Below are 16,604 nucleotides of genomic sequence, written 5' to 3'. Positions count from 1 at the left end.
AGACCAGAGGAGGAAGCACTCACACTGCACACAACACACACCAGTCTCACTAACCATTAACACCCATATACACACAAACACTGCGCAACACACACATTAGTCTCACTAACCATTTGCATGCACACAGACACTCAGTCATAAACTCATTCAGAAGCATACCGTATGCAAACACACACTCTTCTACATATCCCATGGAAGCATCCTCTCTGAAGTGGCCTTGAGTAACTTCCCATGGGAGTCTCTGAGATCATAAACTATTTGCTCTCTGCAGCTGCCTCAGTTAGAGTTGCCATTGTTTGAGTTGTACAATGTGTGTGTGTGTGTGTGTGTGTGTGTGTGTGTTTGGTTGCTTTTATAGCTTATGCTTGTGCTCATGTGGTTGTTTTCTGTCCATCTCCACTGCGGTTGTGATTTGTAGTCATTTGGTTTTTGGTGGTGTGGTTAGTTATGTTGTCTGCTGGACTTCTCTGTGTGGTTTCTGGCTTATTTCATAGCTCATAGCTTCATAGCGGGACTGTTGTTTTAAGTGCAGATGTATTGGTTGACTGTTGACGTTTTGGGTCAGTGACCTTAATGTTCAGTGTTTTAGCATTTCCAGTGTGCCCCCACATCTGAACACCCCCTCCACACACACACACACACACACACACACACACACACACACACACACACACACACACACACAAAAACACAGAGCATGACCTCTCAGTTCTGTGGGACCCTTTAGTCCATCCGTCTTTATTAGGCGCGGCTGTCCCTGCAAACACACCTACTAGCAGGCCTCCATTGCAAAGACACAGAACACATAGAAAGCACACACACATACACATGTGAGCACTCACTCACATACACACGCATAGAGAGAGTCATGCACACGCACACACACACACACACACACACACACACACACACACACACAAACATACACACACTCCTACTCCTCATCACCCTTCTCTGCGGGGGTATGTTTTTATCACCCTGGCTGACTAACTGAGGGATCTGAGTCATATCTCAAAGAGGAGAGGAGACCTCACTGGTAGGCCTATGGGACTGTGGAGTGTGGGAGAACCGTCATAGGATCCCTCTCTCTCTCTCTTTCTCTCTACCTCTACCTCCACCTCTACCTCTCACATGGCTACCCACTCCAGCACAGGGTGAGGAGGTAGAGAGATGGAGAGGGAGGGAGAGGGAGGGAGAGAGAGAGAGAGAGAATGAGAGGGAGAGGGTGACTGGGACACTAATGCTCTTTGACACACACCCAACAGGAGCCAGGCATTCGAGTTATTCGGCACGCTGCTAAGTGTGTAAGAGTGCGGCCTGTCTGGATGCCTCTGAAGTTTTGGCCAGGTGGCAGTGCAACCGAGAGCAGACAACAAAGAGGTAGAGCGAGAGAGAGCAGAGAGGGAGAGAGAGAGTGGAGAGTCGGTGAGAATGAGAGAAAGAGAGAGTGCAAACATGAGAAGGGAGAGAAAGAGAGAAAAGAGCGTTAGATTAAGGAGAGAAGACGGTGGCTATAAATCAGTGATCCCAGAAGAGCTGGAGTCCATTCCCCTGGACTGGAGCTGAAGTTTATTAGACGTTACACCTCTGGGAAGTCCCCATAAAGCCACATCTTTTGCATCTCTCTCTCTCTCTCTCTCGCACTCTCTCAGACTCTCTCTCTCTCTCTTTCTCTCACACACACACACACACACACACACACACACACACACACACACATAGATCCCCTTTCATCAGCAGTAAACATTTTGCATGTCGCTATAATACTTAGTGAAATCTAATAAGGTATAAGCATCGCCTTTTATGAAGCGTACAAATCAATTTGGCAAGAAGTTTTCTCCCGCTCTCGATCCGGGAGTTTGGCTGCTAGCATCCTTGTGCCACTCGAGTGCAGAGAAGAGAGACTGGATACTACGCCCCCCATTACATCCATTATTTATTAAAGATTATATGTGCAAACATTATAATAAATATAGAGATCTTATGAAATAAAATGAATGGAAATCTAAGCCATTTCTTTGTTGTACCTTAATAAATGTGATCCTTGGTGGCATCATATTTTATCATAGAGAGTAGAAGGTAATCACTGATGTGCTGTGTGGGGATAGATTTCCAACAGGGAGTGGGAGGAGGAGGCAGAATTCCCACAATTCCCTCCTTCTGTCCGACAAGCCGGGGTTCTGGGAGCCCGTCTTTATGCCGTATAAAGAAATAAATGGGATTTATACAGATTGAGGCGGAAAGAAATTGTTACAAATGTATCCCTGTGAATTTTCTAACAGTTTCTTATTATTCCATTTGAAACGAGTGCCTTTTAGAGCCTGTGTACATCTGATACTTATCAAGCTAATCCTGCTCCCCACTCTCAGACTCACACTCCTAGCTACTTTAATTAGCATAGTGCCAGACTGGCAGGGAAGAAAGAGATGGAGAGCGAGAGAGAGAGAGAGAGAGAGAGAGAGAGAGAGGGATGAAGAGCTAGAGGGTGGGTGGTAGGGATGTCTGGAGATTAACACTATGTTCTTAAAGGCAGTTCATCCGAAAGCTATCTGCAAGAAATGATGGTTGTAAAGTGTTTTCACATTGAAAGTAACCATGTCGCTGACCAGATATATATGACACAATATATGATGGCTTTTCAGGTGTTGTGACTTAAGATTGGTGAGAAAATGCAAACAAGACATTTGATGTCATCTTAACACCAGCAGTATTTTATCACTGGTAGCAGGATTGGATCTTCTTTTCTCATGATGACTATTTGGCTCTATCGTAGTTGTGTTCTGTAAAGCCTGTATTGAGTTGTATTGTGTGTAGTGGTGTAGTGGTGTAGTGGTAGCATGATTGGATCTGCTCTTCTGATGACTCTAGGGGCTTTATGGAGATCGTCCTCTTGAGGGACTGAGTTGAATTGTCTAGTGCCATTGAGGAAGCAGACGTGTGTATGTCTGGCCTGAGACAGCACGGCAGATAGAAAGCGTGCTGTGGAGAGACCGCAGAAAGAGGGATGTGTGTGTGTGTGGTGTGGTGTGGTGTGTGTGTGTGCTATTATCCTTGTCCAGCGTGACAGGTGTGTGTAGTAAACACAAATCTGTGCTGGCCAAGGGGACAGGATAAGGGCCTCTTTATGGGCTGTGATCCATCCACAAGCCCCTGGAGTATAATACACTCAGATGGTTTCAAGCAGGGACACACACACGCACACACACACATGTATAATCATAGTCACGCACATTCATTCATGCACAGTAAAAACACTCATATAAAGACACTCCTACACACATAAATACATGCTCACTGTTAAACTCACACATATACAGTACAGCACGCCAACACACAGATGTATACGTGACATATGGCTATATACAGTTTACATATAAATGTGACATATAGCTATGCAGGATACAGTATAGTGCAACTATGAACTATGGTGCATATATGACACTATCCAAACTCCAAAGACGGGCCTTCAGTCACTGCCCATAGTAGAATACTGTGGCTCCTGATATCCATGGGGCCTGATATCCTGGTGTGAAGTAGCTCTCTAACACTCTTTATTATCCCTCTGGACTGGACCAGTGTGTGCCTGCTGTGCTGCCTGCCCAGGCACTCGATTCCTTCTTCTGAGTACCCCAAGCGTCCTGCTGTGTCCTCCTCCACAAGAGACCATGGCTATGTGGAGATAGAGGACCCAGAGTGCCTCAGGGATGAGAGGGAGAGAGGGAGAGAGAGAGGGAGGGAATGTGGAATGAAAGGCAGAGAAGGAGGGACACAGAAAAGATGAGTAGAAGAGAGTAGGGGGTTGATACGGAATGAGAAAGAGAGAGGGAGAGAGAGAGAGAGAGACGATGGGAGGCAGGAAGAGAAAAAGGGAAAGTAGCAGGAAGCAGATATGGTGTGAGAGAAAGAGAGGAGGAAGACAGGAAGCGATTCACTCTGCCTGCATGTGTGCAAACGTGTGGTCCATGCACACACACACACACACACACACACACACACACACACACACACACACACACACAGAGAGAGAGAAAGAGCGAGAGAGCCGTGTGGAGGAATTAGCCGGGCTTACTGTGAGCCCAGACAGGGGAACAGAGAGGGAGAGTAGCGCTCCAAGGTGACTTTGTGATCCTGCTCCAGAACCCAGCACCAAATCCTGCTCTGCCCCCCATCCCGAGCCACTTAGCCTGCACGCGCATCAAGAGAGAAAGATAGGCCTTACATGGGCATCAAGAGAAAGATGAGCCTTAGTCTACACACATGCTTTCAGTGATGCCCCTTACTACGTACAAACGTCCAGCGATGGCCTTTAGTATACAAAAGCTTCAGTGATGCTCTTTACTCTAAACAGACATCCAGTGATGCCCCAGTGATGCTCCAGGGAAACATCTTGCCAACTTATTTTTGTGTGTGCAACATATCAATACTGAAGGTATTGGTAAGTTGTCAAGCTAATCATTTGTATTTGTAGAAAACTCAAACTATATAGTGCAGAATTCCAGTGTGCTGATTAGTCACAGTCAGATGGACAGATCACATTGTTGGAATCTGAATGGAACTGTGAGATCCCTGCAAGTGTCAAATGTCTGGTTCACTGACCCCTTTACCTCTCCTTGTGGCGCCACTCTGGACTTCAGCAACCTGATGTGGTTACAGTGCCCATCTCTGTGGCATTTACCATTTTTGTGTGTGTGTGTGTGTGTGTGTGTGAGGTAGAGAGGGTAAGGGCCAGCAGTTCGGCCCATCAAAGGGCTGCGGGCTAAATTCACTTAGACAGATCGGCTTCAGTGCCTGGCCTTGTGATGAGGGCAGGCGGCTGGACGCAGACCCAGGCATACACACACACACACACACACACACACACACACACACACACACACACACACACACACACACACACACACACAGGAGCCAGCCAGGGACGTCAGCGCTCCTCCCAAATAGTTGGAGGTGACTGCAATTAGGGGACAAACAGAGCCAGCGCTTCAGGGATGGAATAGCAGGAGACATTGATGTGGTAGGGCATGGCAGGAATTTGGCGTGAGCCTTCGAGTGTTTGGGTGTTTTTGTGCTCCTTGAATGGCCCCTTTTTAGGAATTGTAGAGAGAGTGTCTACATTTGACGTTTGATCATCAACAACAACAACAACAACAGACATAACAGCCAAAGAATGCAGAACCTGTGGAGAGTCATTTTTCCTTCCTCTCATTCTTTTTCATTTCTAATTGAAACAGTTGTTCTGCTGTACCAATCACCGTTTTCCTTCAGAAACATGGGCCAAAGGAGCAGGGGAGTTAGAGGGAGATGGGTGGAGGAAGTGGCTTGGGACATGAAAGAGAGGAGAGGGTTAGGGGTGGAGTGCAAAGGTCAGAGGGGAAGTGTCACTGCAGGCTTGGCTGATCCAGGGGGGGATGAAAAAGAGGAAGAGTGGTGTCCTTCCCCCTGAGCCCCATCTCTCTCTCTCTCTCACACACACACACACACACACACACACACACACACATACACTCACGTGCACTGCACACACACAAAGGTGTCCAACAGTCCATCTGTCTGTTGTGAACCCACTTGTAACAGATCCACCCAGGCTTGTAACAACACTTTTGTACATCATTATAGCAGCGGCAGTAAATGGCACTAGGGGACCAATAGCAGCCATCTCCCTCCAGCCTCTACAGCCGGAGCATTGGATGAAGTACTCATTGAGAGCAAGTGTTTGTTTACAGAGATGTGTGTGTCAATGTGTTTGAATACTTTCTTGAATGAATGTGTATATGTCTGTATGACACTGTGAGGGTTTACTTACTAATTCTTGTATGTGCATTTGTGTGTGTTTTGCAAAAGAGTGTCTAGCAGACCAGCAGTGATCAAGCGTTGAGACAGCGTTTGACTATGTGCCCTGTGTGCTCATACCATGAAAGTGGAACAGCCGCCCGCCCCTCGGCCCCCACTCCACCCCACCCCACCCCAAAAAGGGCGCAGATCTGTTTAAAAAGGGACGCCCCCTCTTTGTGGTCCCTCCTCACCCGACTGCATTGAGCCCCCATTGTCTCCCCCTTTCATCTGGCCCCACAATGGCCCGGTCCATTTGAAACACAGCGCTAGATGAACTGCGCTGACAGTGTATTAAGCTCTGATGAATTGCCCGAGTGAGGAGGGACGGAAAGGGTGTGTGTGTGTGTGTGTGTGTGTGTGTGTGTGTGTGTGTGTGTGTGTGTGTGTGTGTGTATGGGTATGGGGGGGTGGGGAGCACCGTTCAACCTCGCACACATCCAGCCCTGGCCTTGTTCCGGTGAAATGGAGCAAGACGCTGGCCGCCCCGACGGCCCTTTTCACTGGCCTTTAATCATATTCATGTTTAGCCCAAGCAGAAGGCCCTTTTTTCTTAATGTGTATATTGTGGTGCATCTGGGAAAAAAGAGTCTGTCTAGGCTTCATTTCAGACGTATGGAGACTTATTCGCTTATCCTATTTGGACCTTAAACGTTGGCAGAATGTATAGTGTGTGTGTGCTTGTGAAGTCAGTGTGTGTGTGTATGTGTTTAGGGATGATTAGCTTCTTTGAGCCACATGGCTTTGTCCTTTTGATTTAAAAGAACGCTGGAGTGTGATGCACTCACTTAACCTCAATTAAGTCAAGGAATTGTTGCATTGAATTTAGACGTGTGTGATCGTGTGTTTGTGTGAGTGAACAGGCAGCATATGTGTGCAATAGTTGAGAGTGGGCTCTGTAAACATTTATTTTTTCAACATTCACTATGAGAGAAAAAAACAATCTGGAAGACCATTATTAACTTAATTAATTAAGAAACTGGAACAGTAGGCAGATTAGAAAAGAGTGAAAGTTTTACCTAAGAAAAAAGGTATAGAAAGTGAAATTGGAGAAAGAGAAAAAGAAATGGTAAAGAGATGGAAGAATGTGTGTGGGGTTATAAGGTAGGGATGTAGAGAGAGAGAGAGAGAGTGAGAGTGAGGCAGGGTGACAGAAACAGACAGGGGCTGTGTGTGTGTGTGTGTGTGTGTGTGAGAGAGAGAGAGAGAGAGAGAGGGGCGGGTGGGGGGGGGCGAGTAAGAGATGGAGATGGAGCTGGGCGGCTTGAGAGGGACACGTCTCTGCTCCCCAGGCCCAGGGCTACGGGATGGAATTCCTCCCGGTCCCCCTTCAAAGCGAGGAACAGGTTCACAAACATGCGGGAGCTGTCTGCCATGAAGACATGGGGAGAGCGACCTCTCACCCCTCAACGACCCCCTTATGACCTCTTAATGACTTCAGAGCTGGGGAGGGTGGATCAGGGAGTCGTGTTTGCACAGACCCCAGCCTCAGCTACTTAGGAAAACCAACACCACAGACACAGCTTCCCACATGGGCTACACACTCTATCACTCACACACACACACACCCACAGACACGGAGACGGAGACACACACACACACACACACACACACACACACACTGAGACTCACTTATGGACCCACACATTCACAGTTTCTCACATGGAAGCTCAGGCACTTAAACACCCAGGAGCAGCACATCACTCGGCCTGCTAGAGACACGCTCTGCACTGCCTTCAAATGGACAACGTTGATCAAACACATGTGCATAGACACACACACACACACACACACACACACACACACACACACACACACACCTCTTTCACTGAAAACTCCATACCTTTCCTTATGTTGTCTTCATCTTCCACTAAGCTCTCCTCCACTCGCTCCTCTCCAGGTGTGGTTCAGCAACCGAAGAGCCAGGTGGCGTAAGCAAGCGGGAGCCAATCAGCTCGCTGCATTCAACCATCTCCTGCCAGGTGGCTTCCCCCCCACTGGAATGCCCACTCTACCCACGTACCAGCTGCCTGAGTCCGGCTACCCCAGTACCACCCTCTCACAAGGTGAGAACCTCACGGTCCTCTGTGAAAGACGCGTTCCTCGAGGAGCTTTGAAAGATGAGCTTTCAAATACAAACACTCAGTGTTTGTATTTAAAAAGTGAGACTGAAACACTGTAAAACACTCAGACTAGCACTGTCATTCTGTTATCTGTAATCTGATGTTATGATGTGGGGGTCACTAGCAGTAGGTCAGTGGTCACTAGCCAATAGCATGAATGTTCACAAAATGTGACACACAGCAGCCTAAAACACATGGATTTGACCCCAAAATGTTATTAACTGTAGTCTAATACATACTGTGTGTTTGCAATCGCCTGTGCTTTCACATGAGTCACACCTGTTCACATTCTCGTCTGTTCACACCTGACCCTCCCCGCCCACATCAGATGGCAGCAGCACGTTGCACCGGCCCCAGCCCCTGCCCCCCTCCTCCATGCACCAGAGTGGGCTCTCAGCAGACGGCAGCTCCGCCTATGGCCTGTCGTCAGCCAACCGGCACGGCTTCTCCAGCTACTCCGACACCTTCATGACCCCCTCGGCCTCTGGCAACCACATGAACCCCGTCAGCAACGGCCTCTCCCCACAGGTAAGTGCTCTGGATACACACACACACTCACTCACTCACTCACACACACACACACACACACACACACACACACACACACACACACACACACACACACACACACTCTTACACACACACACACACCCACACACACACTCGCACACAATGATTCATAGCGCTGCACTACTGCATTATGTGCCTGCCTAATACAATATTCTCATTATGTAGTGTACACACACACACACGCACACATGCACACACACACAGTATTGCCTTTTCCTCTCAGTGCATGCACACACACACAGTATTGCCTTTTCCTCTCAGTGCATGCACACACACACAGTATTGCCTTTTCCTCTCAGTGCATGCACACACACACAGTATTGCCTTTTCCTCTCAGTGCATGCACACACACACAGTATTGCCTTTTCCTCTCAGTGCATGCACACACACACAGTATTGCCTTTTCCTCTCAGTGCATGCACACACACACAGTATTGCTGACTCCTCTCAGTGCATGCACACACACACAGTATTGCTGACTCCTCTTTCCATTCATTCTCTACATCCTCAGGGTAATACCTTCCCTCTCAACATTCAGCTGATGTGCAATTCAGACATGCAGTGTGCACTTAATGTTGCGCACATGTTGTAAATAGTCAGGAGTTTGGCCTAGTAATATGTCACAAAATATACTTGTGTTGTACCTGCCATTATTTTGAAGTAATGTAAGGACACTTTGTGATGGCTGGTATTTAAACTCTGACTCGTAGGTCTGCCAGCTAAACAATCAGAAAGAAGGGATGAGGAAGAGTTTAAGGGTTTATGGCAATGGTCAGGTTATGAAGTGGATTGCTTTTGTTGCTTTTGCCCAGACGGCACTACCAGACTGCACTACCCAATGCCCTTCTTGCTCCATCTTGGCTCCAGCAGCTCCATCTCTGTCCTGTACAGATAGCTGTGTGGGCTGCTGCCGCCGCCGTCCTCGTCAGCGCTGCTCATTTATCCAGCTGGTTTGCCTCACGCTTGGGCGTGCGCCATAAAGTTTTTATAGACTTCCCCCCACACATTACTGTAATTGGTTGAACGTCAATAAATTAGCTCTCATCGCGATAGCGACCAACATCTGCCAGACACCAAAGCACTGTTGCGATTGTCTACGCAAAGTTTCTAGGGACGCCCAAATCCTTCTTATAACACTGGGAACAGATCGCAATGTAAGACTCTGAATTAAAAATACACCCCTACCCCCGCATCTCCTCATTACACTAAGCTCATAATTGTTTGGAGATGGCGGATTCTGGTGTAATTAGCAATGTTATTGCAATTTTTCTAAAATGGACGGAAAAAAAGACTAACAAGACTGTATTCTTAAGAGTGCTGTGGATGGGATGTGGAGAGCTTTGGTGCCGAGGTGCATTGTGAGTAGCGTCTTCCATTCATCTCATTCCTCTCCTCTCCTCTCCTCTCCTCGTTTTCCTTCTCCTCCCCCTCTTTTTCTCATGGAGAAAGCAGTGAAGAGCATTACTAAATGTAATTAGATGCCCTGCTGTCCTAATTGGCATTTGAGTCAATGGAAGGCATTAGAGGCGTATTTAGCTGTGCAATTTTACCCCTCTGTTTAACACGCAACAGCAGCTGTGCATGCTTGTGTGTATATTTACATGTGGGTGTGTTTAAGAGTGTGACACTCATTACTAGTGTATCTGCGTGTGTGTGTTTGTGTGTGTGTGTGTGTGTGTGTGTGTGTGTGTGTGTGTGATGTGTCTGTATGTCTTGTTAGAGACGACAAGGATTCTCCTTGTTATCCTGTCTTGGCCCTTTCCTAATGAACGTTTTCAATGAGACTTCTTTTAGGACGGTTTGATTCCTAAATACCTCATAACAGCATCACGCAGAAATGGTATTGATGCAAATCGCATGTGAGGAGAGAATTATGCACAAATACCCATCAATACTGGACAGTCTTGCCGACCCTTACCAACAAGATGTAGCTAACAAGCAGAAAATAAGATTGAAATGGTGTGTAAAGAGTTGAAAATGAATTTCAATGCTGCATTTGTTCGCAATTACCCCCTCGTTCGTTGGTAGTTTTTTTGTCTCTCTCTTTCTTTCTTTTCCTTCCCTCCTCCCGTCTTTAATTTTTTTTTCTTCATATTATCCAAGCAGATTGGAAACATTCTTGGTATTACGCGCTCTTTCTGCGGAGAAGAAAGAGTTGCGGATTTTTGCGACAAAAGGAGATTTTGTGCGGCGCGTCATCATCAGGGGATAACACGGGTGTCTGACGGCGGCCGTGATTGTTAGCGGTGGCACTGCGGCTTAGGGCTCGCTAATACGCACCCTGCAAACCTGCATAAATGCGCGCAACATGCAGGGGCTTTCCCCTCCCTGTTAATGGGGCTATTTAGCACCGGATACAGAGTTAGAGCGGCTACAGTAATGCAGAGAGTGAGTGTGTGTGTGTGTGTGTGTGTCTGTCTGTGTGTGTGTGTGTCCTCTCCCTCTGCACAGACACTTGTGTGTGCAAATACACACAAGAAAATGCACATAGACACACATAGTGCACATTTATTAGGCACACATTCACACACAAACACCCGTTCACAAAACACACTCACATGTTTAAACATTACACACATAAACAAGTTTCTCTCTCTCTCTCTTTCTTTCTTTCTTTCTTTCTTTCTTTCTTTCTTTCTTTCTTTCTCTCTCTCTCTCTCTCTTAAACACACACACACACACACACACACACGCACACACACACAAACACCACGGTACAGAGATAATAAATGTTTCTTCTTTGACACCAGGGATTACAGCGGCAGCAGCCTTTGGGCAACATTGGAAGCAAAATTCAATTTTTTATCTTTTATTAGAAGGTTCCCTTTATATTTATTCATTAATACTTAACACAAAAAGTGTATTTTTGCATTTCAATTGATAAGGTAAAATTCTATTGCATAATTAAATCATACATTCTGAAGGATTTTTTTAGTTATTTGATAATATCCTGATAAACCCTTACTTTATTTTGAAAAAGTTACAACATTAGTGTGGAGTAGAAAGTTTGTGTGTGTTGTGTGTCAGAATGTGTGTACACTTGTTAGTGTAAGTTGGTGTGCATTGTCTCCTGCTATAAAGCTGTAAGGACAGAAAATGAGAACTTACTGCTCCAACATCTTTTCATACTTATTCTCCTGCAACCCCCTCCTCTCCCATCCCAGCATGCAACTCTGCTGAGTGTCAGAGACTTCAGTCCCCTCTCCTATCATAGGTGTCCTCTTTGCCAGAGATGCAGCAGTTCACCTCTCTACACCTGTCTGTGCTCCTCATGCAGCCAGCACTTACATATCAGAGTTTCTTCAAGCTGCCTACACACACACACATATACACACACACACACACACACACACACACACACACACACACACACACACACACACACACACACACACAAACACACTTAGCCATACACAAACCCACACACACACACAGACTCATGTACTCATGTACACACATATTTCCCTGCTAAAAAAAGCCAATTCATTTAGAAGTGGTGCACTTTCCCATCCTCTTCAAGATGGAAGTGGCGATCCGATATTGCAGCTTTGCAGACAACATCTGTTTGGAGGAGATATGCTCGTGTTGTCTGGACACGGCGGCTATTTCTGCTCATGTTCGCCACTGATGGGCAGGCGCTTACCAGCGCAAGATTGGCCAAATGTCATGATTCCTGGTAAATGGGTTCGGGGCGGACCAGCTGCTAGCTGGGGTAATGGAATCCTGTGGTGTTTCCACAGCTCCCTGACAGATGCTGGAGGTCCTCCACAATCCCATAACCCCTCCCGACACCGCACATTTTCTCATTTACGGGCCGCTGGGGAAAGCCATCGCTGTGGCAGGCACTTGTGGTTGTTGTTGCCGGTTTATGAGTTTGGCTGGAGTGATGCTATGTCAAGGGTGAGCTGTATTAAGTGATGCTTGGCTGGGCCGACGGTATGGGCCGATTTCCCTCTCCCTCCCTCTCCAATGTCATTCCCTCTCCCTTTCTCTCTTCTCCACCTCTCTTTTTTTTTTTCTCGTGGAAGTGGGTTTGGTTTCACTTTGTTTCTCAGCAGGAGTTAGATGGGAAGGACATGGACTTGGACTCCTAGTATGATCCAGAAGTGTAGGCGGGGAACACATTCTCCTGTATTAGTTTTTTTTCTTTTTACCGTTTCATCTCTGTTGCACGATAGAGTGATTATTTTCCCGCTTCTCCCTTCCAGACGACACCATGCGGTGGCGACACCATTCCTTTCTTTCCCAAGGAGACAAATATCTCCAATCGTGTTTATTTTCCAAACAAGAGATTTCCAAACTCCTAGGCTGTTCTGATGACCCTTTAAGTGTCCTGGCTGATCTAGCTAATGCACTCCCGCATGTTGTGGCCAAGCAGAAAATTGCTGATTGATGTTATCGGGCCCAGAAAGACCGGGCCCTCTCTTTGGCTCTTCTTTGTTTGCTTTGTCATTCTTAGGCCAAGAAACAATTTACCAAGCCAAGTTTCAGCATGGACATGGCTCCTTAGAAGACACACACACTCACAAACAAACACACACACACACTCTCTCTCTCTCTCTCTCTCTCTCTCTCTCTCTCTCTCTCTCTCACACACACACTCACACATACACGCACACACACACAGTGTCTGAGCTTGTCTTCATGTTTGTTAGATGTGTGAGTTCTCTTCCTCACTCCTGTGCACTGCAGTGCGGGGACAGACGAGGACCCCTGCTGGTCCACAGGATAGGAGCACAGCTGCAGCCCCATGTCCCCACTGCAGTCTGAATCCTCACAGACACACGCTGACTCTGGAGACGCTCAGGCTTGATCTGACCCGGGTCTGGCCTAGGTCTGGCCCTGAACTCAATTTAGATATGACATGGCATATCTATGTCAGATATGCCATGGATCAGGCTGATCTGGGCCGGGTCTGCTCTTGGGTCAGACGCTATGTGTGTTCTGCTGGGGTCAAGATGAAGAGCCTAACTGCTCAAGCAAAGACTACCAGTTACTACTGCTTGGTCACTAAGTAGTGTGTAAGTGATCTGACAGAGACATCCTCTGGCCTTAACTGTCGGTTTGCTCTCAAACATGCTGCTGCACATGGAGAAGTTTCTGGCGACTGTTTTGACCAGACACAATGGAAACCGCTGTCTGTATCAGCTGTAGATCAGTGAGGGGGGTAGCCTGTGGTGGAAAAACAGTGAGTTTAATGCTGATTTATTTGCGGTTAGATGAAGAGGTGATTGTGGAAATTCATCTTACTTTCATAATTTATTTTCTGTAAAATTGAGGAGGAAAGAAAATGTATTTCTTTGGATGTTTCCAGCTGTTTGAGAGTAGAGTTGGAGCTGTTACATTTGCACACTTTGCGCGGCACTTCAGAAAATGAAGACGTTTGAATTTAACATCAAGACTTTGTCACAAATATGTTATTGATGTGACACTCATTTGTGCTGAAATGAGTGTTTATGAGTGTGTGTGTGTGCATGCGTGTGTGCATGTGTGTATGATCCTCTATGTTCATAATCCTGTATCTGTGTGTATGTGTGATCCTGTGTGCACACAATCCTCTCTTTCCCTCCCTCCCTCTCTCTCTCCCTGTGTGTGTGTGTGTGTGTGTGTGTGTGTGTGCATGTGTGTGAGAGTGTAAGCGGGGCTGGGTCTGGCCTCGCCACGGCGGGATCAGAGGCAGATCCGCGTCTCCCCCCATCCTTCCCTTTGATCCCTGTCCCCAGGCCTGCCTGGCTTCTGCGGCAGCCTCTGCGGCTAACGCTAACGCTGCGCTAACCTGCTAGCAGCAGGCGCGGCAGCGGCGGCAGAGGCAGTCTCTTTAGCCTGCCTGACGACTGGTAGTCAGAGATAAGGGAGGAGACTCAAACCCACTCTCACTTCCCACTTCCATCATACACACACACACACACACACACACAGTTCTTTACAGGGGTGAAAAAAACGCATATGAATTACATTTAGCAAAACCTGTTCTGGCGTGTGCTGCTGGAAATAAAGAATACATGGGATATAAAGAGAGTGAGAGAAAGTGAATGTGAGGAAAGCAGGAAGAGACTTGGAGAAAGAAAGAGTGAGAGACCATGAGGGTGAAATAAGAGAAAAAGAGAAAAGAGAGGTGTAGAGACACAGAGTGAACTAATCTTGAGGAGCCCGACGAGATGCCCTGCACCTGAGTATCAGTGGGAATGTTCGAATCGCGTTCGTCAGTTGCATTGATTGAGACTTGTGCTTTAAACCCGTCTCTGGGCACAGTGACAGCTGGCAAGCTGCGGGAATGAGAGGGGTGAAGCACATAGCCTGCAAACATGAGCTGGGCACTCACTGAGCACCGGGGGAAAGGGATGTGTTAAGGAGAAGGCCTTTTAAAAGTCATTCTGTTTCAAATTGGCTAAAATAATCAAAGAGTATCACACACACACATACACAAACACACACACACACACGCACACAGACAGACACATGCACATACATAAATTAAGAGGCTTTAGATGAAAATACCTGCTTGTTAGCTGCCAAGAAAATCACAGACGCCAAATCATATCCACTGGCTAAATGTTGCTAAATAAATCAAAGAGCCTCTTACCCTTTACTCAGATATGATTTCTTAGGTTCCACAGGCGCACAAGGACATGGAGGCCATTGCTCTTAGATCTTAGTGACTGCATTGTTTATTGAATTTCTGTGGTCAAAAAATATATATAAAATGTCCCATTTCGTTATTTAAATATCAAATGTCGGTTGAACTTCAGCAGCAGCATTCTACCTTGTTTTGCTGTAGAAAACGCCACTGGTGAGTGAGCATTTGAAATGTGTAAAAGTGCAGGGCCTCACATTCTGTGATGTGTGCGGTGCTGTGAACCTTAAGAAAGTGGGCCAACGACTGTCAGAAGCAGAACGCTGAGTGAAGTTTGCTGTGGGTTCAGCCAGGAACTCTTGTGAAGCGGGGCCTTGTTTCAGTCAGGAGGTGCTTTAGAAGGGGGGGGGGGGACTCCAGCCAGTTCCCTGTGCTATCTGCCAATAGGGTTGAGAGATCAGGGCTGCCTTCTGGACCCGCCTGGACAGATCCATGCCTGTCCACATCCTTTAACCTCAAATCTCCAGCACTCCCCCCGTGCAGCCAAGTGAGTCAAATGCAGACTTACCTTCTCATTTCAAAGAGATGTGTTTGGATGGACCCTTCTATATTTATTTAGCTTTATTTTCTCTCCCCACCCCCTTAACACCCGCCAAGTTTTTTTCTCTCTCTCTCTTTTTCTCCAGTTCTTTTTTGGTAGCTGTTACTGATATCTCCTCTTTCTCACTTCCCCCCTCCTCCTTTCACACTCTCCATCTCTCTCTCTGTCTCTGTCCCTCACTCTTTCCTTCTTTTCCTCTATACACCCTCTCTCCTCTTTCTTTGCTTACTCTTTCTCCCCTCTCTCCATCTCTCTCCTTTCTTTCCCTCTCTCTCTCTTTCTCTTTCTCCTCTCTCTCTCTCTCCCTCTCTCCCCCTCTCCCCTGGAGAGGAAACCGTCTCCCTGCTGCACAGATGAAAGGCACTAGCGGACAATAAAAATGCTATTTAAATGCAAGGGTGTTTGTATGCGGCTGAGGGATATTTCCCGCAGAAAGTGAGCTGCAGCATCCTGATAAATGGTAAATATAAGGGAATATGATTTACATTTATCTTGCCGAGCCAGCCAATATAAATTTCAGTAAATCCTAGAAGATGGAGGATTTAAGAAAGACATGACTGCGACCAATTCACAGGCATTGCGGTGTATGAGTGCCCCACGCCGAAGAAATGCCCATAAGATGGAGAATTGTATAAAGTAGACACGCGTTCACACGGGAGATGCTATCATGAATGCCAATTACATTCAGACACACTTCCCCTCCTGAGACACACAACGGAGTGTTTGCCATTCTCCCGGGCTGGGGCCATTGTGCCTCCCTCGTGGCAGTTAGCGCACAGCAGTTGTAGTGTCAGTAGAGAGTTGGCGGATGCAGTAGGAATAGCGGTCATGCTTGTGGTTATGGCAGGCAGCCTAGTAGCCGTAACAGCTGTGCTAAATGGCGGCTAATAAAGTGGTGGCTGTAAAA

At 46.9% G+C, this 16,604-nt stretch overlaps 1 protein-coding gene across 4 annotated transcripts in view; it reads left to right on the top strand.

The window, feature by feature from the left end:
* pax7a (paired box 7a) overlaps window positions 1-16,604 on the top strand; it is a 64,127-nt gene that overhangs the window by 30,452 nt on the left and 17,071 nt on the right. For all 4 annotated transcript variants that reach the window (XM_048255275.1, XM_048255274.1, XM_048255273.1 and 1 more), the window contains exons 6-7: window positions 7,730-7,895; window positions 8,281-8,480. In XM_048255275.1, the coding sequence (XP_048111232.1) occupies window positions 7,730-7,895; window positions 8,281-8,480 (366 nt within the window). The remainder of the gene's footprint in view (window positions 1-7,729; window positions 7,896-8,280; window positions 8,481-16,604) is intronic.

Source organism: Alosa alosa, chromosome 10 (assembly GCF_017589495.1).
Source record: "Alosa alosa isolate M-15738 ecotype Scorff River chromosome 10, AALO_Geno_1.1, whole genome shotgun sequence".
In the NCBI taxonomy this organism is placed as follows: Eukaryota; Metazoa; Chordata; class Actinopteri; order Clupeiformes; family Clupeidae; genus Alosa; species Alosa alosa.
The sequence above is the reverse complement of the archived record's forward strand: the minus strand, read 5'-3'. Positions and strand labels throughout refer to the sequence as shown.